This window comes from Littorina saxatilis, linkage group LG10 (genome assembly GCF_037325665.1).
Source record: "Littorina saxatilis isolate snail1 linkage group LG10, US_GU_Lsax_2.0, whole genome shotgun sequence".
NCBI lineage: Eukaryota > Metazoa > Mollusca > Gastropoda > Littorinimorpha > Littorinidae > Littorina > Littorina saxatilis.
In genome coordinates, this window is record NC_090254.1 from 31,276,404 (window position 1) to 31,299,005 (window position 22,602).

The 22,602-nt window shown below is 43.8% G+C and overlaps 2 protein-coding genes across 3 annotated transcripts; one reads left to right on the forward strand and one right to left on the reverse strand.

Annotated features, from left to right (window-relative positions):
• Nucleotides 1–475: 475 nt before the first annotated feature.
• On the forward strand, nt 476–10,493 carry LOC138978584 (uncharacterized protein DDB_G0290587-like). Of its 2 annotated transcripts, none has more exons than XM_070351330.1 (7): nt 476–827; nt 5,836–5,974; nt 6,269–6,378; nt 8,284–8,403; nt 8,947–9,078; nt 9,428–9,619; nt 10,014–10,493. In XM_070351330.1, the coding sequence occupies exons 1-7, from the start codon at nt 788–790 to the stop codon at nt 10,016–10,018; spliced, it is 738 nt and encodes a 245-aa protein (XP_070207431.1). In that variant the 5' UTR covers nt 476–787; the 3' UTR covers nt 10,019–10,493. The 2 variants fall into 2 exon arrangements, with proteins under 2 accessions (XP_070207431.1, XP_070207432.1); XM_070351331.1 differs by lacking the exon at nt 476–827 and adding an exon at nt 5,355–5,546.
• An 878-nt stretch (nt 10,494–11,371) lies between these two features.
• On the reverse strand, nt 11,372–22,133 carry LOC138978585 (uncharacterized). Its single transcript, XM_070351332.1, has 5 exons — nt 21,350–22,133; nt 20,135–20,294; nt 16,785–17,028; nt 15,125–15,195; nt 11,372–14,508 (listed from the first exon to the last, which is right to left on the reverse strand). Exons 1-5 carry the CDS (start codon nt 21,476–21,478, stop codon nt 12,245–12,247), a joined length of 2,868 nt encoding a protein of 955 aa, XP_070207433.1. The 5' UTR covers nt 21,479–22,133; the 3' UTR covers nt 11,372–12,244.
• Between the last annotated feature and the right edge of the window lie 469 nt (nt 22,134–22,602).

Sequence of the window (22,602 nt, forward strand, 5' to 3'; positions counted from 1 at the left end):
CTGGCGAACATGCACGCGTGAAAGTCACCCACGCACACAAAAATAAACTCTAGCACATCCACACACACACACACACACACACTGCACACACACACAAACTCTAGCACATCCACACACACACACACACACACACACACACACACACACACACAAACTCTAGCACATCCAATCACACATCCACACACACACACACACACTCTAGCACATCCACACACACACACACACACACTCTAGCACATCCAATCACACACACACACACACACACACACACACACACACACATTTGCCCTCACACTCACAAACGTACGTGCACACGCATATTTTACACACAAACACACACACACACACACACACGCATGCACACACAAAACCACAAACGTGCACACGCCTACACACAAACGCTTGCCTGCCTAAACACACACATACACAGAGGCTCTTTCTCTCCCTCTCCCTCTCTCTCTGCCCCTCCCCCCCCCCCCCCCCCCCTTCCGCTATCACATTGGTACGCGCATGCGCATATCCAATCACGCACGCAGAACAGTACTCACCAATCACTCACTTTCAGATGTCACTTTGCAGTTTTGCTTGTCCTCGGCGAATGTTTCGTGCAGTGAGAAAAAAATAGTTGCTACCATCTCATAGTTTTGGACTTCACATTGCTGAGCATTCGAAACGAAATCTTTGGGCCCTTCAGTTCAAAAGTCGACCACTGTCCAGTTCACATCGAAGATCATTTCACAGCCTTTCGCTGAAGTCTGTTGAGGAGAAAAGCTCTTGAGAAAAGAAGATGAAGGTCGTTGCTGTTTGCTTCTTGGTATTGTTGTTCGGTAAGTACAATGTTATGTATCGGTGTTGTTTTACTGCCTCTTTGATTGAGTGCATTTGGTCTGTCTCTCTGTCTGTCAGTGTTAGGTAATTCTCGATTTTTTTTTTTTTTTTACTGTATTCGTTGTTCAAAAAACATTTTTTTTCGTAGATTGCTTAGTGTGTTGTTTTGATGCATTTGTTATAACTGCAATCGTAACATAGAATCAATACTGTGGTAGTCTTGAACTTTTGGCGTTGGAATTTCATAGGAATCTAAACAACAAAGTGACTGTGGTGAGATGAACATAGGAGTTTTCCTGATGCAATCTGAACCTCTCAATTTTCCTAACTTGCTCTTTAAAGCATAACAATCAATTTCCTGTCGTTTGTGTTGCGGAATGAACTCAAGATGCGTTTTAATTGCATAAGGTTTAGAAGAAAAACATCGCCGCGACCATTTTCAGCGAGAAAGTAACAGTTAATTGAAAATGGCGACCGAACGCATCATTTGTCTAAACGACTACAGATGACTAAATCATGCCGAATTTTGAAACTCACTCCATCAATTAATGTCACTCTCGAGTCATTCTTTGCATTGTGAAAGTGACTTCTATCAAATACAAAGCAAAACATGGTACTATTGGGCTTTGAATTTATAACGTTGAAGTTCAAGATTACCAACAATAAAAAGTGTACCTTCTCCAGTGATCCACATTAGACACGTTACTCGCGACATGACAGCAAAACAATCAGAACAATGGTGTCAAACCACAGGCGAAGGTATTGTCCACTGGACTACTATCACAATAGTCTTTCTGTGATAGTAGTAGTCCAGTGGACGATACCTTCGCCTGTGGTCAAACAGGCTCATATTTTCAAAGTTGTTCCCCAGTTCTCCTGCTCCTCCTCCTTTTTTTGTTTGTTTACGGACATGTTCGGATTAATCCGTAGCTGTATTGATTCAGACGTTAGATTTCCAAGGTTACGTACGATTTTTGTTTGTATTGCTGTAGTCAAGTGGCGTATCCAGTCTTTTTGTGTAATTATCTCCTGCCTGACCCAGTTGCCTCCCCTGTCTATTATCTTCCCCTGACCCAAGTTGTGTCTCCCGCTAGGATTATTGTGTGTTTACTATCGTAGGGTAGACTCTTGACCGGATGCATTTCTAATCTGTTATCTCAGATTTAGGTGGTCGTTATGTAATGTGCCGCCAGGCTGTCTGGGTATCGTTGGACGGCGTTTTGTCAAGTGGGTGTCATTTCTTTTGACAGGGTATATCATAGAAGAGGTTTTAGTCTCTTACCCCTCTCCCCCTTCTTTGTAACTGGTTGTAATATAATGAGCCTTATCCGGTGTGCGTAATATTTCCGGTGTGTGACACCTCTGTAACGATTTCTGCCTCGGTAACGATCCCTTTTCATTGGGCAGGCAATTTTAAGACGACGCCCCCCGTTGTCTGACACCGGGTATCTTTCCTATTGGCTATTGGGAATCGGAAGTGGCCAGCCTTTAAAAGACTGAGCATTTAGGCTAGAGGAGAGAACGCGATTTGTGATATACTGAGCTGTGTGCTGCTCGATTGTGTCGGTTGACGTGAACGGTCGAAGTGCTGACCAAATTTGTCGCGAAGTTGTAATCAGTCGACTTGTGGTGTTAGATTCGGATACCTGTGCTCTTGTGTTTACGTTTCACTGAGTGTGCTCACTGAGGAGAATCTACACTGCTTTCTGGTGTTAACTTTCTGGTGTTAACTTTCTGGTGTTAACTTTCTGGTATTAACTTTCTGGTGTTAACTTTCTGGTGTTAACTTTCTGGTGTCTACTTTCTGGTGTACGTTAATTAAAAGTCACGTTATCGCAACCTCTGTCTTGGCGTCTCATTTATGCTTCCTGGCCTATTTCCCCCCTTCCACTCCACCCTATCACATCTGGCGCATGCGTAGCAGGGTTCAGGAAGTAGAGACGCCGTAGTTTAACACCAGAAAGCAGGGAAAGCAGTGTAGGAGGTACTCGGCGTATCCAAGATGGCGGTCGACGTGGTTCCTAGACCCCAGTGGCAGATGTTCTCCCCTCCCAGGCTTCCCCTCTTCACAAGCAGCAAAGATGGCTGTCTGCTAGACGACTACGTCACAGAGGCTCGTCGCATCATTGCCCACTTCAACCTGGAGGCGCTGGGCGGCGAGGCTGCTGAATGGCTGATCCAGTCACTTGCTGGGCCTGCCAAGAAGGAGATCAACCTGCACCCCCCTCAGGCGACTGCCACTGCCAACTTAGTCTTGACCATCCTGCAGGACACGTTTGGGGACCACGCCAGCATTTCCACTCTACTAGCGTCGTTCTACAGCATCTCCCAGAGTCAAGAGGAGGGCATTCTCTCATATGCCCACAGGTTGCAGGCTCTGCAGGTGAAGACGAATGCTGGTGTTGCCGGTACAGTTACCGATGCTGCACTTCGTGATCGATTCATGCACGGACTGTTTTTGCCTGCAATGAGACGGGACCTCATGCGCTTTGTGAGAGGGCGTGAGGCTGTCCCTTTTGCGGCAGTCCGTGCAGAAGCTCTCAGGTGGATGAGGGAAGATTTCGAGGTGGTGACGAAGCAACAACAACAAGCAACAGAGAGCAGCACTGAGGTACGCAGCCTGCAATTACAAGTCAGCGAACTCGCCATCAAGTCAGCAGAGCTTCGAGCTGCCTTGCACCAACGCCCGCCGGCTGCCTCTCGTCAACAGCAACCATCCGCGAAGCCACGTTGTTGGCTTTGCAACCGCCACGGGCATCTACAGAGCAGGTGCCCTACCAAGCGGCATGGAGGTGAACAACCGCTGTCATGGAGACAGCCCAGTGAGCTACGTGTGGACCAGCAGTCAACATCCATCAAGCAACCGCCCCGCGAGCAGAGCAGTCAGACAGAGGAGGTTGTGACTGCTCAGGAACAGCTGACGTCGAAGCACGAGGCCTCCATTGACAGATTAGAGACCCGACTGAAGAAGGAACTGGAGGCCAAGCAACAGTTACAGGATGAACGCTTCCAAAAGGATTTAGAAATACGCCAACTTAGAGAGCGGTTAGTTTTCAAGTGTGAAGAGGTGTCAATTGAGCGGAAAGCAGCAGGACACATTCGCAAAGACCTAGAAGCGTTGTTGCAACAGCAGCTCACAGAGAAAGAGCATCGGCTTGCGACAGCCCCAGCCCCCGTAGAGCCTCACGACGCTGACCCGATAACATTGTGGGATTCTGTGCTCAATTTGTCCTGCCCCTTTACTCTAAGTCCCAGCTAAACCACCCCCCTCGTAAAATCATGAAAACTCTTCAGTTACACATGTGGGCAATGTGTCATTTGTGAGACTGTTTGTGCTCAGCTAAGAGACTGTGTACACTATGAGTATTGATTGCCTGTTGTATTGTGTCTTGTATGAATGGGTTGGGTGACTGTGAGTGTCATCCGTTACCGTTTCTGATTTTATTTGTTGTTTCACTTGGGTGAACTTGTGTTTGATTTATAGATGTCATTTTCAGCTATTCCCGAGGCGCTGTACTGCGAGGACGCAGTTGGTATAGAGCTGGGGGGGATGTAGTCAAGTGGCGTATCCAGTCTTTTTGTGTAATTATCTCCTGCCCGACCCAGTTGCCTCCCCTGTCTATTATCTTCCCCTGACCCAAGTTGTGTCTCCCGCTAGGATTATTGTGTGTTTACTATCGTAGGGTAGACTCTTGACCGGATTCATTTCTAATCTCTTATCTCAGATTTAGGTGGTCGTTATGTAATGTGCCGCCAGACTGTCTGGGTATCGTTGGACGGCGTTTTGTCAAGTGGGTGTCATTTCTTTTGACAGGGTATATCATAGAAGAGGTTTTAGTCTCTTACCCCTCTCCCCCTTCTTTGTAACTGGTTGTAATATAATGAGCCTTATCCGGTGTGCGTAATATTTCCGGTGTGTGACACCTCTGTAACGATTTCTGCCTCGGTAACGATCCCTTTTCATTGGGCAGGCAATCTTAAGTAGAACGCCCCCCGTTGTCTGACACCGGGTATCTTTCCTATTGGCTATTGGGAATCGGAAGTGGCCAGCCTTTAAAAGACTGAGCATTTAGGCTAGAGGAGAGAACGCGATTTGTGATATACTGAGCTGTGTGCTGCTCGATTGTGTCGGTTGACGTGAACGGTCGAAGTGCTGACCAAATTTGTCGCGAAGTTGTAATCAGTCGACTTGTGGTGTTAGATTCGGATACCTGTGCTCTTGTGTTTACGTTTCACTGAGTGTGCTCACTGGGGAGAATCTACACTGCTTTCTGGTGTTAACTTTCTGGTGTTAACTGTCTGGTGTTAACTTTCTGGTGTCTACTTTCTGGTGTTTGCTTTCTGGTGTTAACTTTCTGGTGTTAACTTTCTGGTGTTAACTTTCTGGTGTTAACTTTCTGGTGTCTACTTTCTGGTGTACGTTAATTAAAAGTCACGTTATCGCAACCTCTGTCTTGGCGTCTCATTTATGCTTCCTGGCCTATTTCCCCCCCTTCCACTCCACCCCATCACATTGCCATGCGGCATGCAGTTTTTTTCCCCGCAATAGCCAACTTGCACAATACCCCGCTTGAATAGCTCTCCAGTGCGAAAGATAAGGAAGGTTCACTTCCCTGCGGGCAAACGTTTTGCTCTCACAAGCGCTGGTGTTCTCTGGCTTGTGTTAAAAAAAAAATTAAACCTCGATCGCCTTTCCTTTGTGCACGGGCCATGCTTGGGTACTTTGAACGAACTTTAGGATTATTCTTGCGGCTATCATTGCTGCAGCACACTGTTCACAGTGAAAATTCACATTTTTCAAGGCGAAGTGTCCGCATGAAACGCAACCTCTCACAGAGCTATCCGAACATGCCCGCATTTTGCGGCAAATCTCACAAGGTCACGTAAGTTAACGCAGATTTATTGCGCGACTTGGCGGCGCAGGCCGATAGGGCAAGTCGCGTAGTTATATATAAATCTAAGCTTGTACAAAAGGAATGATTGTGCGTAATTCTGCTTTTTTTCAAGCGCCTGTGGCGGCCACAATGAAGTGCATGAGAGATGAAATCCCTGTGTGCATTGGGGACTTCAACACCACCGTGCGTACCTTTGCCACGGAAATTGACCCCCGAGCTTTCCTTGTACCTATACCCGAAAAACTCTGCGTGTAAGTACACATGTTTTGCGAGGAAATATGAGCTACACTCACCACGTTTATAGTTTGTGTCTGTCTGTCTGTCTGTTTGCATGTGTGTCTGTCTGTCTGCCTGTTCGTGTTTGTTCGTTGTGGTCGCGTTTTTGTCTCGTATGAATGTTTATTTTCTGTTCATAGTCCCGACTGTGGAGTGATTGCCTTAATTCCCGCGCAGGGCCGAGTGCACGCATTGCCTACATTCTGTCTGTTGATCATTATCTCCCTGTGGTCGTCCCGCTAATGTGTGTGTAACTGTCCACTGACCAGAGCATCACAGACCTACATCAACTGTCTGCATCGGGTGTGTCCTGGTTTGATCACTCAGGTGGAGGTGGGCGCCATTAAAGTCAACCTGCTGCTGATCAACGTGGAATGCGGTCAGTGAACAATGTCTTTATACTCCATCTGTGACAAACAGAGGGAAGTTAGGGCAAAACCCTGTCACCAGGGCCGAGGTGCACGAGAACGTTACCAACCGGGTGGGAGCCACCCGCGGTGTTGTATGGCACAGTAAGCCTCCCGTAAACCATCACAGAGCTCCCCGAGCGTCTACATACAGTACAAGCATACTTCCATTTGAACGCTCACCGAACGGGAACATCCTGGCTGCTTTCTGTCGAGCGTGAAAAATTTTCAAAGAATTTATTTTCGTGGACTTGCTCCTCTACAACAATGGCGCCACGTTTTGGTGCTGAACGGCTGTTATGAATACTCAATACCGAAAATCACGCCCGGACAGTAAGTCTCCCGTAAACCATCACAGATACTGTCAGGCTTTTACACACAGTACAAACACCCTTCCATTTGAACGCTCACCAACGTAAAGAGCGAGCAATTTTTAAAGAATTAATTTTGCAGATTGTCTCGAACACTTTTTGGACCCATCCTGAACTCAGGTCAAAAATGAGTTACTTCCCTTCGGGTCTCATTCTATCGATGTAAACTGGCGATAACAATGGATCGATGATTATCAGAATGGTTTTGGACCGTGGTGCGTTTTTGCGCTAGACCTAACTTTTAAAATCTAAATAATAAATTGACAGCTTGTTACACAAACATTCTTTAATCATAAAAGAATTCTTTTTTCATCAAGACAAGATCAGTACAATTCCAAGTTGTGAAAGTTTGAAAAAAGAAAAGCCCGGAAGCAGGGTCACGCAAGGGTCGTAGCAGACGACGGTTTATGCATATCGCCGTTCCTCTCAACAGTCAAAAGCCATCGCTTGAGTTCTTGTGAACCACAGCCGTTTGTTTCGTGCATAAAAACGTGCTATTGTAAATAAGCTCACATCGAGTCCCATTCAAATGACTAACTGACGACTACATTGTGAAAAAGGGAAACTGAATCACACGGGTTCACGATGGCTCAGGGGTAAGATAAACCACGCAAAAATAAATTCTTTGAAAATTGTTCGCTCTTTACGGAGGGCACCTAGGATGTTCTCAATCGGTGAGTGTTTTAAAAATGAAAGGGTGTTTGTACTGTGTGTAAAAGCCTGGCCGTATCTGTGATGGTTTACGGGAGGCTGACAGTGCCTTTAAGATTTGTTGTGAATAATCAGACCCCACTTTCGGTTCGTGCAAATCAGCCCTGGTACAGAGTGACCCAAACGAATGCAACCCATACGAATGCTAACAACTTCTACATCTGATGACCAACGTACTTCATATTTGGCGAACATTAACTTCAGCTTATGGCACTTTGTAGCAGATATTTTAACCAGGGTTCAAAAAGTGTCGCAAGTTTGTTTCAATGGGTGATCTTGGGCAGTGTGTTCTTTGTAAGCGGCTAATCTGTATGGCGTGATTTCTGTTTTGTTTTGTTTTGTTGGGTTGTTTCGTGTACCATTTTTTATGAGGGGGTTGTCTGTTTGTTCGTGTGGATCATTTTTGTCTGGTTTCTGATTTTGTTCTTGTTCGTCTCTTGCTGCATTGGGTGGCGTGGTTTTTTTTTTCTTTCTTTGTCTGTTTTGTTTTTGTTGTGGTTTTGGTTTGTGTGTGTTTTGTTTGTATGTTCGTTTGTTTGTTTGTGTTTATTTGTTTTTTCTGGATTTGGGGAGGTTTGTGCTTGATTGCACAATTAGTTCAATTCTATCTGGCTTACTTTCCTGCATGATCCTTTGCTACCACATCCGTTATTAGTCTGTTCGTTACTGACCATACTCTCAATTACTATTCTTTATTTTTTCTCCTGATGCTCCTTTTCAAAATAATACTTCTAATTTTCGCATTACTTCGCGCGAATAAAAAAAACATGTGATAATTCTTGTGGGATTGTTCAGCTCTCCTTGCCGTCCCCACCGCAGCTTCACCAACTGGTACTGCAACGACGACAATCAGCATGCCCACAACACCTATGACGGACATTGCTTCAGTGATGAAAGCTACAACTGCCTTCCTGGGTAAGTTGGGTTCGATTGAGATGAGTAACTCGCGTGAGACATCAAACAAACAAAAAGGAAAATTGACTATTTTGGGGTTTTGTTGTTCCATGTGCCTTGGAGAGGGGGGGGGGGGGGGCATGCTGGACCGAATCAGCGTTTTCTTCATTCTGTTTTGACTCGGCTCACTTTTCTTCAACCATTCACGATGAAGACTTAGCACGGTAAAAGGTAAAAAGGTTCCATAAAACAGACGAGAAAGAAAGAAAGACAAGAGTGAACAGAAGTAAGGGGGAATAGAAAGAAAAAGTGAACAGATGGAAATAAAGGGCAAAGACAAAGGCGTGAAAGCAAAATGAATTAAAGAATCTGAAGGGAACGTATTTTGTTCAAAAATCTTTTTTTTCCAAGCAACATACATGGTGTTGGTGTTGGTGTTGTATTGTTGTTGTTGTTAGCTTCTTTGCTTGCTTACTTTCTAGTTTGCTTCAAATTGTGCGTGTTTACTTTGTGTAACAGTTTTCAGTTTAGCGTCTTTCCGTTAAGCATCTTATGTTGTTTCAGTTCCTCCTACAGACGCCACCACCTTTGCAACAACAACAGCAGCAACGACAGCAGCGGAAGCGACAACTACCATGCCACCATCACCAATCACAGACGCAGAACTACAGCAAACAGCTTCTCCTGCGGAAACCGGTGGGCCTTTATATTTCCCTCTTTCTCAGAGATGCAGGGCAGGTCACAGCATTGGCCATTGCCAAAGCATCGATTTGTCTTTTTGTCCCAGATTTACGATATAAAAAGTCAAAAGCTTTACACAAGTCTCACAGATGACTACATATAGCTGTAGTGTTGCCAGCCAAACGATACTTGATGCGGTTTGTCAGTTCGCATCTCCCACCAAAATGTAATTAACATTTCCTGTGAATAATTGTTTAGATTTCTTGTGAATAATCAGACCCCACACACTCTGTTTTATTAATTATATATTGTCTAATTTTCTCAAAATACTGAGAGAAAAAATCTTTTGTTTTTGACGATTCAGATCCCACCACTGTTACCACTACCACCACCACCACTACCACCACTACTGCAGCCCCAACTACACCAAGGACAGCTGCCACAAACCCTCCAGCCACCCTGGCCACTGAAGCAGAAACAGAGTCTACGGAAGCAGAAACAGAGTCTACTGAAGCAGAAACAGAGTCTATGACGGACACTACTCCATTCAAAACAGGTAAGCGGTTTGATTTAAATCTCGAAGAAGACGTTACCGGTTATAACCCTGCTTTCGAAGAATAAGAGGAACAGACAAATATTTCGTAAATTGTTTTTTTTATTATTTTTATTTGTGTTTTTTTGTTGGTTGGGAGTTTGTCATTTATGTCACGTAAGAATGAAGATATTCGAAGTTTTATCTGCGTTTTTAACATGATTGTTTCGATGGATATGTTTGTAGTTCTTCTCAAAGTACGTTTGTTTGTTTGTTTGTTTGTTTTGGGGCCGTTTCTAATGTATATATACATGCGCATGTGTGTGCTTGAATGGGTGCGCGTGTGTGTGCAATCACTTTTCTATATAGTAAAAAATTCAAAATCATCCACGCACTATTCATGCTGTTTTCTTTTCAGAATGATAGTACTACTGTATTCAACAGACATGTGCAAGATTTCTTCTTCGGAATTGGAACGACCTTGGAAACAATATCATGATGCATTGAGCTTTGGATGCATTTTCCTTATGTGATAATGTGGGGGAAAACATGAATTTATCTGAACATGACAAGTGCGAACTGTGTAACGATATTCTTTTCAGTCAAGAAGGTGAAATTGCGTAATTGGTTCATTTTCATTGACAGACGACTATTATATATTTAATTCCTATTTTTTTTTCGATGCCTTTGTTGAAGTTGTTACTGTACTTTGACAAAATGAAAACAACAAAGCAATCATGCAAGGTCCATGTACAAATATGAGGCGGTTTGGATTATGGACAACTGCTGAGTTCATTGAACCTAGGTGGCTTGAGTTTTCGAAATTAAGGTTGTCATGTATGTTTGAAGTTCTTGTGTAAAATTCTATATGGCCTCTGAATAAATTGTAAAATCACTGTTTCAGGCTCTCCGTGTCTGTGTGTGTGGGGGTCTCTCTCTCTCTCTCTTCTCTCTCTTCTCTCTCTCTCTCTCTCTCTCTCTCTCTCTCTCTCTCTCTCTCTCTCTCTCTCTCTCTCTCTCTCTACACGCAAACACACATGCGCGCATGTAAACTGCACAAGCACGTGCATGAACGCGCACGCACTCTAACACACTCGCACATGTATACAGGCACGCACGCACGCCCATCAATTGTACAAGCACGTGTATGAACACGCACACACGTATACTCGTACATACACACACACGCACGCTCATGCACGTCGGTATGAACAAACAGACACGCGCGCGCGTTCCGCGCTATCACACCACAGCTAATACGTCGACACAGACAGCAACTCTTGTCTTTGTAACGTGTGCAAAGAGAAACAGCCTTTTAAACAACGAGCCGAAGTGTATGATTATTCCCAAATATACTGTTCAAAAAAAGAAACGCATAGCTTGTAATATTTGGTTAATTTAGTTATATGGCTACAAGGATATCCACCAAACTGCAGAAAATGTTTATCTGGTCGTCGACCTTTCGTCCATTGCCACAAGTGAGCTCTGCACGTGACGCATGCGTTATCAGTGGCTACAGTGTCAAAATTGCTCATTTGGCATGACCACTCGTCATGCTTCAGTGTAATCTCGTGAAACTCGGGGAATATTGAGCTCTCACCATGTCTTCCAAAACCCATAAAAGCGGATTGTTCGCCACAAAGAAATCGGACGACAATTCAGCGACGAAAGATGGCCCGATTGAGCAGAGAAGACCGCCAAATTGCATTGGGTCGTTTACAAGCAGGCCAAAGTCAAAGTGCAATCGCCAGGCACTTTCACGTGTCCCAGAGCACCATCAGTAGACTGTGGGTCAGGTTTCAAGCCACTGGCTCCGTTGCTGACTTGCCACGAGCGGGAAGACCAAGGGCGACAACTGCTGCTCACGACCGCTTCATACGGCTCCGCCACCTCCGGAATCGTTTCCTGTCGGCCTCATCTTCTGTCCAGGCTCTCCCCGGGCCACACCGATTATCGGACCAGACCGTGAGGAACCGCCTGCATGAAGCTGGTTTGAGAGCTCGCAGACCTCACAGAGGAGCTGTCCTCACCCGCCGCCATCGCCAGAACCGAGTCCATCCCTGGCCATCCATGTCGCCAGACATGAACCCGATAGAACACCTCTGGGATGAATTGGACAGACGTGTGCGCAGGCGAGAAGAAGCGCCGGCAAATCACCGCGATCTATTGCAGGCACTTCAGGAGGAGTGGGACACCATCCCACAGCAAGATATCCGGCATCTGATCCAGTCCATGCCCAGAAGGTGCCGGGCAGTTGTTGCTGCTCAAGGCAGTCACACCCCCTACTGACTTGACAGCCTCGGCACCCAATCGTATTGATTGACTGATTGATTTGAAGATGCAAATGAACTGTGTGTGCATTCAACTGTGTCCATACCAAATTTCAAACAAATAATCTAAATATTGGATTTTCTGTTAATTTTTTCGAAAAATAAAACAAATTTGGCAAGTAGCAACTATGCGTTTCTTTTTTTGAACAGTATATTTGACAAGCGTTCATTTCATGCTCGTTCACAGATCAAAACGTCCAAAATCGCCATACGTCATTTTGACAGACATTTCTGCAAAACACTAGGACCTGCATGAGTTATGTAACAGGCTTCTTTAATCGTGCTTCTCAAATTGGCGTTAGAAACCTTTCTCTAAAATCTAACCTGCTCTGAAAGAGTCAAACAGACTTGCACCGCCGAATTGGTTAAAACTATTGCCCCCGGAAGAAAAAGCATTAAAATTGTTATTTTGGCCAAAAGCTGGGTTACTGAATGAGCCGATCTGGGCTGAAAGTCCTCCTGAGAATGATGTGGAAGCAGGGAAATTGTTCACACTTCTCTGCAAAGAACCAGTAGGTCCGAACGTGCTTTGAAATCTGTTTGTGTTTCCCCCAGTGTTTAAAGGGTTAAAGTTTGAAGGCTGGCCTCCTGCGAAACTGCCACCCCCATTAAAACGGTTTGCATTCAAGTTTTGCTGAGTAGCAGTAAAAGGGTTAATGTTGCTTTGTCCAGACTGTCCGCTAGGGAATTGTTGATTTGTTGATCCAAAGCTGTTGCTTTGTGATTGGCCGAAGGGAGTTCCCGGGAACCCTTCATGCCGCGAAAAGAAGTTCCCGAAACTGCCCTGATGGCCGAACAATCCGTTGCCAGGAATTTGTCCAAAGAAACTATTTCCTTGGTTTTGTCCAAAGGCGCCGTTTCCTGGATTTTGTCCGAAGAAGTTATTTCCTGGGCTTTGTCCGAAGGCGCCGTTTCCTTGGTTTTGTCTGAAGGCACTGTTTCCAGAGTTTTGTGCAAATAAATTATTTCCTGGATTTTGTCCAAAGAATCTGTTTCCAGGAGTCTGTGCGAAGAAATTGTTTCCATCATTTTGCTGGCCAAACGCAGGGAACAAAGTGGTACCAGATCCGCCATTTTGGGTGGGATTGAACTGCGAAAAACGACTCAGAAGAGAGTTTGTGGATGGGAAAACATTCGTACTTCCAAATAAATTTTGGACAGACTGTGTGTTGCTTCCTGGAAAAGTGAAAGGGGAATTCTGCGAACTAGGAAAAATGCCATTCCCGTTCACGCTTGTAAAACCGGTATTCGTATTAGGACGTTGGAACGCGTTACCGTTTGTTGGGAATCCGAACATGTTTCTTCCGATTTGGCCAAACTGCATGTTAGCGTTGAACCCATTGTTGGGGTTTGAAAATGCATTGTCGTTCCTCGGAAACCCAAGCCCATTCCCAGGATTTAAAGGTTGTCCAAACTGGTTTAATCCGGAATTCGTGTTTGTTCCGCGTTGAAACGCGTTGACGTTGTTCGGAAATTCAATGCCATTAGTTGGCTGACTAAAAGGGTTACCAGTCCCAAACGCGTTTGTATTTTGATTCAGGTTTTGGTTTGTACCCCCAAACCTGAACGGATTGGTAGCGCCTATTTGACTACTGCCAAACGGGTTCAAGTTTTGATTCGGGTTTTGATTGGCAGCCCCGAACTTGCTATTCCCAAACGGGTTTGGGTTTTGTCCTGGCGACCCAATGCCGAGGTTTGAAAACAACTGGTTGAAAGTTTGTCGTATCCGTGTAGTGCTTGAAACAGGGGTTAGCCCAGAGCCCTGCCCCGCCCCAAACGACTGCGAAAAGGGGCTCCCGCTGGTCGGGGCGAATGGGGCGGAGAGCGGAGAACCTGAGGGGGGTTCCAGCCTAGGGAAGAGATCCCTAAACGTAGGGATTTCACGCTTGAGAGTTTCGAAGGGGTCTGCAGCGTTGATGTCGAACCCGGTGGTCGTCAGACGGCGCTGGAAGGCCTGCTCGAAGGACGTGAGGGTTGGGATGGTCAGTTGGATGCTGCGATTGCTGGACAGAGAGACCAACACGGACACCGTCCCGTTGTTTCTGCTGCTGCTGTTAGGTCTCCCATTGTTGTTGTTGCTGCTGCTGCTGCTGCTTGTGGTATTGTCATTGGTGTTGCTGCTTCTTCCGATGCCGTTCGTGTTGCTTGTAGTAACACTGTCGCTGCTGCCTGTGTTCTGGTTCTTGTCAGTGTTCCCTGCGTTCGTAGCCGAAGTTGGAGTAGTCCCAGGTGTAACTGCAGTGCCTCGGTTGGCGGAAGAGGTGAAGACATTGTTCCTGATAGGAATTCCTCCCACATTCGTAAACAGGGAAGAAGATGTAGAGGAAGTCCCAACCTTCAAAGCAGTACTCCTGCTGTCAAATATCTGTGATGCATCATCAGTGTCACTGAAATCGTTATCGTCATCATCGTCGTTGTCATCGTTGGCTATGGTGGCGATGGTTAAAGCGTCGTTGGCGACGGTGGTAATGATGGTGTCGTCGTCGTCGTCGTCGTTGATGAAGGTGACGGCAGAGCGAGAGATGTTGAAAACTTGTACGATGAAGGTGTAGAAGTTGTCTGTCATAGGATACTGGTCGCTTCCTGTCAAGACGATTAAATCAGATCAAATCAACTTACGGTGTTTTTTTTTAATCTCAAACATAAGACGACAAGCACAAAACCACATTATAAGCATTTAAATACATTTTCTAAGGTTTCAACAGATTACTGATTAAACACCTCACTGCATACAAACAGTCTCGCCGTTCAGATGTAAAACATTTCTTCACACAAAATCACATTCAGTTCCTCTTAAAATCCAAAACTTAACAACTAACTAATTAGGCATCATATACAGCAACATCAGGATCAATGGAAACTAGGTACTGTTTGTTTGAAAGGGGAATTGAAAATGGTACAAAACTCTGCTCAGCCCTGACAAATGTATGTGGGATGGTAATAGTGTCGTAATATCAAGCAAGTACACGTGATTTGGCTAAAGTAAAGGAGAAGGTTCGATCACTATTAATTTGTTTTGAAAACAAAAATAAATTGACTTTCACAGTCTGCAGATTGGCAAACAAGCAAATAAATATATGAGATATGTAAAATGATACAAACAGACCATGAGAAATGGCAAACACATCCTATATCGTGAATCTGACCAGAATTTAAATCCAATGCACCATAAGCTTGTATCAGAGACAGTGGATTTTACCTGAAATTTCGTTCTCCAGGTAATGTGAATCCAGGACATAGACGTCGAAGTGTTGTACAACGATCCACACACTGCAACAAATCGTCAGTCGTCCATCATTGCATTAGATCTCTTTTTTACATTTAGTCAAGTTTTGACTAAATGTTTTAACATAGAGGGGGAATCGAGACGAGGGTCGTGGTGTATGTGTGTGTGTGTGTGTGTGTGTGTGTGTGTGCGTGTGTGTGTGTGTGTAGAGCGATTCAGACTAAACTACTGGAACGATCTTTATGAAATTTGACATGAGAGTTCCTGGGAATGATATCCCCGGACGTTTTTTTCTTTTTTTCGATAAATGTCTTTGATGACGTCATATCCGGCTTTTTGTAAAAGTTGAGGCGGCACTGTCACACCCTCATTTTTCAATCAAATTGATTGAAATTTTGGCCAAGCAATCTTCGACGAAGGCCGGACTTCGGTATTGCATTTCAGTTTGGTGGCTTAAAAATTAACTAATGACTTTGGTCATTAAAAATCTGAAAATTGTAAAAAAAAAAAACTTTTTTTATAAAACGATCCAAATTTACGTTCATCTTATTCTTCATCATTTTCTGATTCCAAAAACATATAAATATGTTATATTTGGATTAAAAACAAGCTCTGAAAATTAAACATATAAAAATTATGATTAAAATTAAATTTTCGAAATCGTTTCAAAAACTATTTCATCTTATTCATTGTCGGTTCCTGATTCCAAAAACATATAGATATGATATGTTTGGATTAAAAACACGCTCAAAAAGTTAAAACGAAGAGAGGTACAGTAAAGCGTGCTATGAAGCACAGCGCAACCGCTGCCGCGCCAAACAGGCTCGTCACTTTCACTGCCTTTTGCACTAGCGGCGGACTACGTTCAGTTTCATTCTGTGAGTTCCGCAACTTGACTAAATGTAGCAATTTCGCCTTACGCGACTTGTTTTATCATTTCCATCATTTTATTGTCCCATGGTTGGGAATTAACTCGGGTCGCTTCCTCCCAGTAGAAAGCTAGCAGCAACATATTCGCGCTACCAAGGTGTGTGCGTGTTTAGGTTTAATCTTGCAGCCACCTACACCTCTGGTAGAATGACCGGGGTCTTTTGACACGGTGGTGGGACATGGATACTGTCTCTAATTCGATCTGCACATATTAAGTAAACCCTTGTCAGTCCCGACGCTGATTCGCGTGTTACCCAGTTCTCTACCAACTGACTTACATGGCCCACTTGAATCGTTTCAGCTATGTTCATTGCAAAGATCACGCATTTAATTACCGTCGAAGCGAGTTTTAATTTTAATTTCAGTAGGTACAACAATGAATTTGACATTACTCAATCCAAACAGCTTTGCGGTATATATTGAACGTCTATATAATTATTATGTTTTATTCTGCGAACACGAGTCTATAAGCACTGAAAACTGCCGAAAATATTCCATTCACACTTGTATATAGGGTTTATTTCAGCTGCTGAGTCATTGACGATGACGACGATGATGATAATGATCCTAAACAACGACAATGACGATGATTATCACAACGACGACGAAGAATCTGTTTCCATACATTTCATTGCTATTACTCTTACTCTAATCTCGAATCTCACGGTGACATTACACGTACACGCCAACGACACCGTCTTACCGGAAGCGAATTCTGCCATAGTTTCTTGAATCGGGCAGCCAGGTGAGCGCGACGGATCGTCTGCTGAGACTGGCACGTGCGTGGAACGCGGTGTCGCCCTCCATCAGCGGGTCACATGACGCGATCAGCGCGTCTGGCTGTTCCATGAACCCCCCCACGATCCCCTCGTCCTCTGTGATGGCCACCACAGCAAAGCCCCGGATGTTGTTGCGGAACCCTCCACCTGGGTCGGCCGTGACAGACACTGCAAGGTGAACGTAAGAAATCCTGAGATTTCAGCCTCAATAAACGTTTTCCGGAAATAAGTCTGTCAGGTTTGTATGGGTTGTGAACGAGTGAATACTCTTGCTTTTACTCGGACAAACATTGGAGGGGCCAATCACTAGCGAGGGTGTGTCTGAAACACGTGGACAGGAGCGCGTGTCAATTTATTTGTCCGATGAAAAGCAAGGGTATTAACTCTTTCACAACCCATACAAACCCGACGGAGTTATTTCTGAAAATCATCTATTTGGTGAAGTCGACCACGCGTAGTTTAGTCCATGAAGCTCGCTGCACGAAGGTGAATTCTTCGCAAAGTCAACTTGGAGCAACTTAAGGACAGCCTTTGAGTATTTAGTGGGGAAGTCTGTTCTCTTGAGAAACGCATGACAAGGATTATGGCACAGAGGGTCGAGAGGAGCAGGACAGATTTAGTCAGTGTTATAAGTCAAACAGAAATTCCCAGATTTAGTTTAGCAATAATACACAGAATGTACACTATATGATTATCGATGCATCTAGTCAAAGTGCTGTAACTAATGCTACTACTACTTATGCTGCTGCTACTACCAATACCACTACTGCTCCTGCTACTCCTACTATTAGTATTACCACCAGTAGTATTACTCCTACTACTCCGACTACACTACTACGACTATACTATAACAACTACTATCTACTTTTTCTATTACTACTACTACTACTGCTGCTCCTGCTGCACGTTAGAAATAATCCTATCCAACTTAGATAAAGAAACAAAAAAGCGGGAGATCAGTGAATGTGTACGCCAAATACCGCAGTCACTTCGTAGATGTCTCTGGCGGTATAACACTGCTACCATAGCTTACACTGCCGAATAATAACTGATCCCTCGGGGAGGAGTGTGAATTTATTATCACTCAATAAAGACCCTGATGTAAAATCTCCAGAAAAACTTTGTTCGCATGTGCATGATTCTGCTTTGATTGGTGCGTGTGTTACACGACACTTGAGATTGCCACAAGTTCTCAAATGTCGTATAGTTGTGTTCTTTTATTCTACGTCGCCCGTCTTCGCAGCAGCAGAAAACAACTCGTCAAATTGAGTTCGAGGATTTATTTAGCATTCCATACATACAACTGCACATCGTAGCAGAACTCAAATAGAAGCTCTTTTAACATACAAATCACGCTGGCCTATATAGTAAATACTCAATCTCGAGAATATTCCAGACCGAACATGATACAACTAAAATTAGATGAATAGAACGGACTAGAATAGTGACGTTCTCTGTGACGTACATCAAAAGCGCCGACGCACTTAATCCGAACGAACGCCACGAACCCACGACTCAAAACAACGTGGTAAACAACTTGTTTTGACAGGACTAGAAAGTTCATCTGCATTCTCGTCCAAACATAAATATTGTGTTTACAAAATATAATATCGGTACTTTCCCACAAAGTACAAATAAATCAACCACATGCAACACACAAAACCGAACCAAAGTTCAGCAACGACAGCGTTTCCTAACAGCGTGTTTGATCAAAACTTTCTCTAAAGCTACATAAAATCACCCAAAATTTCATTCAAACTTCCGTTTTTCTTTAAAAAAATGCAAGCGTAGTATAAGCCCCACTCACTGGTTTTATCGCGTTGGTGTGCTAAAACATTACAGAGATTATGCCACAAGTTCAACGGTTAAACTGGTTTAAAGTACGTTGCATCTATTTCTAAGTACAATAAACACACTTAATAGGGGGGAGGGAGAAGGGGAGTTGGTTGGTTGGTTGGTTGGTTGTTATTGTTTATCGTTTCGGGAGAAGGGGGGTCTTTATTTGTACATCTTACGAAGTTCATCAAAACCATTGTTCCTATACGATTTAACAAAACAGTCAAAATATCCTGTTTAAAAGTCTCACATGCCGTAGTACTTTTACATAGCTATTTCACACCATCAATGAAAGGAAAGTTAACCTCAGTGTCCAAACCATCCTGACCCGACGGAACATAATATCAATATATATCAATATGAGGCTTATATCGCGCGTATTCCGTGGGTACAGTTCTAAGCGCAGGGATTTATTTCTATTTTTTTTATTTTATGCAATTTATATCGCGCACATATTCAAGGCGCAGGGATTTATTTATGCCGTGTGAGATGGAATTTTTTTTACACAATACATCACGCATTCACATCGGCCAGCAGATCGCAGCCATTTCGGCGCATATCCTACTTTTCACGGCCTATTATTCCAAGTCACACGGGTATTTTGGTGGACATTTTTATCTATGCCTATACAATTTTGCCCGGAAAGACCCTTTTGTCAATCGTGGGATCTTTAACGTGCACACCCCAATGTAGTGTACACGAAGGGACCTCGGTTTTTCGTCTCATCCGAAAGACTAGCACTTGAACCCACCACCTAGGTTAGGAAAGGGGGGAGAAAATTGCTAACGCCCTGACCCAGGGTCGAACTCGCAACCTCTCGCTTCCGAGCGCAAGTGCGTTACCACTCGGCCACCCAGTCCAATAATGACCGCAATCCATCAATTGCCTGACGTGTCACGTTGCCCTGGGACATACATGGTGTCTGAAGTGCCTTGTTTTACTGAGCTGGGCTTAATTAGACAGATTAGCGTTATATAAACTAATAAAGATGGACTGCTCAGATTGTGACACACTTTTTCGTGCTTAGATTTTACTTTTCATAAGTTTCTGCAAATTACGTGTCAGATTTTGACGATGGTTTATGGACTTTCTTGACTTTTATCTTTTATTCTAAATAGTTGAAAGAAATGTAGTACACGAACATTGTATTTTTTGTCATTACTCTGGCTTTGTCTTGTATGTATGTAGAACTAGAAAGCTGTACAAGCAGATGTCAGACGGAACAAAAAACAAAAACAAAAACGAACCAATGAGTTAACTCACTAACTCAGTGACAAATTCACTGACCCATCAATCAATCAATTAACCAGTCAATCAAAAGATAAGTATATTTATCTAAGTAACAGAAACTTTTTTATTAAGTTAATAAAACTTGCAAGTCAAAATAATTGGGGAAAACAATGGCACGTACACAATAACAATGACAAAACGTCCTCACCTCTGACACTGTCTCTGAAATAACTCGTGGCATTGACACGGATTGTGAATATATTTCTGACGTCATTCTTGGGAGCACACAATCCACGACACCTTGTGACGTCATAATGGACTGGGAACCTCTGGCTGGCAGGTCGATTACAGTACACTCCAAAGTTTGCCTGGTCACGACAGAAAATGTTACTTTTGATATATACAGATTACGTCATGTTCTAATTTTAACTCGCACTCGGAATCCCTCGCAACTTTTTGACAAGCATTGACCCGCTTACATTGCCCCTCCCCCCGCCCCCTCCCCCTCCCATAACAAAACACACGAACACGTGATAGGTTATACGTTAGTTATTCTAACATTTGCTTATTTACTTATAGGCCAAACAAACAAAACATTGACTTGTACATCGACCTAATGGGTTTTTTCGGGACGGACATGACTACCAAAAGAAGTTGGTAAAGGGTTAAAATTACCTCCTCGATATCGGGCATACGAAAGTCTCTCGGGATTTTCAGTGTTAGTAAAAGAATGGAACATGTTGTGATCTCTATTATGTACATAGTTTTTGCCAACCCCATACCCCACCAAAATTAGTTCCCACAACAGTAGAAAACGTTTTAAGCAAAAGCCATTGTTACTTGTGAAAGCTTTTTTTCTGTTGTGTTCAAGAACGTTTTTGTGAATGTTTGTCTGATGTCTTTTTCATATCAAAACAGTGGAGGCGAATTCAGTATTAGAGCTGCCTTGTTTTGTTTGGCGTGTGCTGACAAAACAAGCCCCGGCTCGTCAACCGTTAAACGGTTTGTCTTTCGCCGCTAGCCTGCAGGCGAGTTGCCGTTGTTTATCTCTGGTGGCCACTGTTTATAATTCAGAATCTCGGAACCGAGTCTCAGTAAAAACTCTTGGAGAAGTCTGCAGTCTGAATAGCACCACAGGGACTGTTGTCGCGACATTTCTACCTTGAGATGCTCTCCTCTTGTAACTGGTACATTCTTACAAGTTGATGTGAATAACAAGTAGTGTTTATGAATGGATACTGGGGAGCAGGGGTATTTGGACTTATGTTTGTTTGTGTTTGGTTGGATTGCTGGTTGCTTTCTTTTTGTTGATTTTTGTATAACACACACACACACACACACACACACACACACACACACACACACACACACACACACACACACACATAGATGCGCGCGCAGTTAATAAGTAAATAGCTCTTACCTGAATTTGAGTTCCTTGGCCAAATCCAGAAACAGGGGGAGGTGTTCGGCACAGCATGAATGTGACGATCACAATAGCTACCGTCGGGAGGGAAAACGACGAACAGCGGAGACATTCACGGTTATCCATTGTTATGTTAAAACTAGGTCTTGTGGATTTCAAGTATATTCCTGCAATAGATACAAGTTTATGTTCATTTGCATGTTCAAGGTATTGCCACAATTGTGGGTCGTGCGTTTGTCTTCCTTCATTCAGTTCTCCTTTCCTGCCCTACCTCTTCAGTTTTTTGTTTCCTTCCTACCTTCCCGCTCTGCCTCTTTTTTTCATTCCTTCTTCCTTTCTTCTTTCCTTCCTTCCTTTCCGATCTCCCTACTTCCTTCCGTACATCCTCAATTTTTCCTGCTTCAATACTTCAAAATAACACACACGCACACACACACACACACACACACACACACCCACACACACACACACGCACACACACACACACACACACACACTCACACACACACACACACACACACACACACACACATGCAAGCCTTCCTTGAGGTTTCAGCACTTTAAGTTAATCAAGCTTCACTATTCTCCCGTGCGTCATAGCTGAGGGTGAAAGGAAAGTAACTAACTACCGTTGACCTCATGACACTTTTAGAGTGTGACTCAACAAAATGAGTGAAACCCATCCTAATCTGCTTACGTTTGGACTACAGTATATCCCTTCATTTAAGATTGCCAATAAGCTGACAAGAAGGTGTAGTTTTAAAATAGAGGTGGCCTACCTCAAAATAGTTAGCAATTGAGAGATTAAAATCTAGGTTTTCTGTGGCAAGGTACCATCTGTATCATCTATATTTGAATGTTCAGAGCTACAATGCCTTCCTTCATTGTCCTATAAAAGTAATATTGACATATCCATACCCAATCAGCCCAGACTTGTTACCATTACAGTGAGCACTCTCACCAGTTCAAATGCACGTGTTCGTGTCATACCTGTAATGAAATCTTGTGCTTAGTGGTACACGTCACCCGTCCTAGCTCCTTGCTCTGAACGGTCTTTGTCGTCTGATACTTTTCATCTCTCTTGCTTCGTGCTCCTGAAAGGTAAACGGTAAATCATTCCAATGTCTCCCTCATTCTCAGCACGTCCATCAAGTTTAAGTTTGTGACACTTTGTTTTCTTTCTTTTTTCCATGCACGTTGTATTTGAGGACAAGAAAATATTGGTTAAGTCCGATGCGGAGATGTCGAAG

Coding starts and splice junctions, on each gene's coding strand:
- LOC138978584 (XM_070351330.1), top strand. CDS start 788: ATGAAGGTCGTTGCTGTTTGCTTCTTGGTATTGTTGTTCG. Junction 6,379..8,283: donor GCTGATCAACGTGGAATGCG/GTCAGTGAACAA, acceptor GGGATTGTTCAG/CTCTCCTTGCCGTCCCCACC. Junction 8,404..8,946: donor AGCTACAACTGCCTTCCTGG/GTAAGTTGGGTT, acceptor ATGTTGTTTCAG/TTCCTCCTACAGACGCCACC.
- LOC138978585 (XM_070351332.1), bottom strand. CDS start 21,478: ATGGATAACCGTGAATGTCTCCGCTGTTCGTCGTTTTCCCTCCCGACG. Junction 20,295..21,349: donor GCCAAGGAACTCAAATTCAG/GTAAGAGCTATT, acceptor TGTCGTGACCAG/GCAAACTTTGGAGTGTACTG. Junction 17,029..20,134: donor TTTCAGAGACAGTGTCAGAG/GTGAGGACGTTT, acceptor TTCACCTTGCAG/TGTCTGTCACGGCCGACCCA.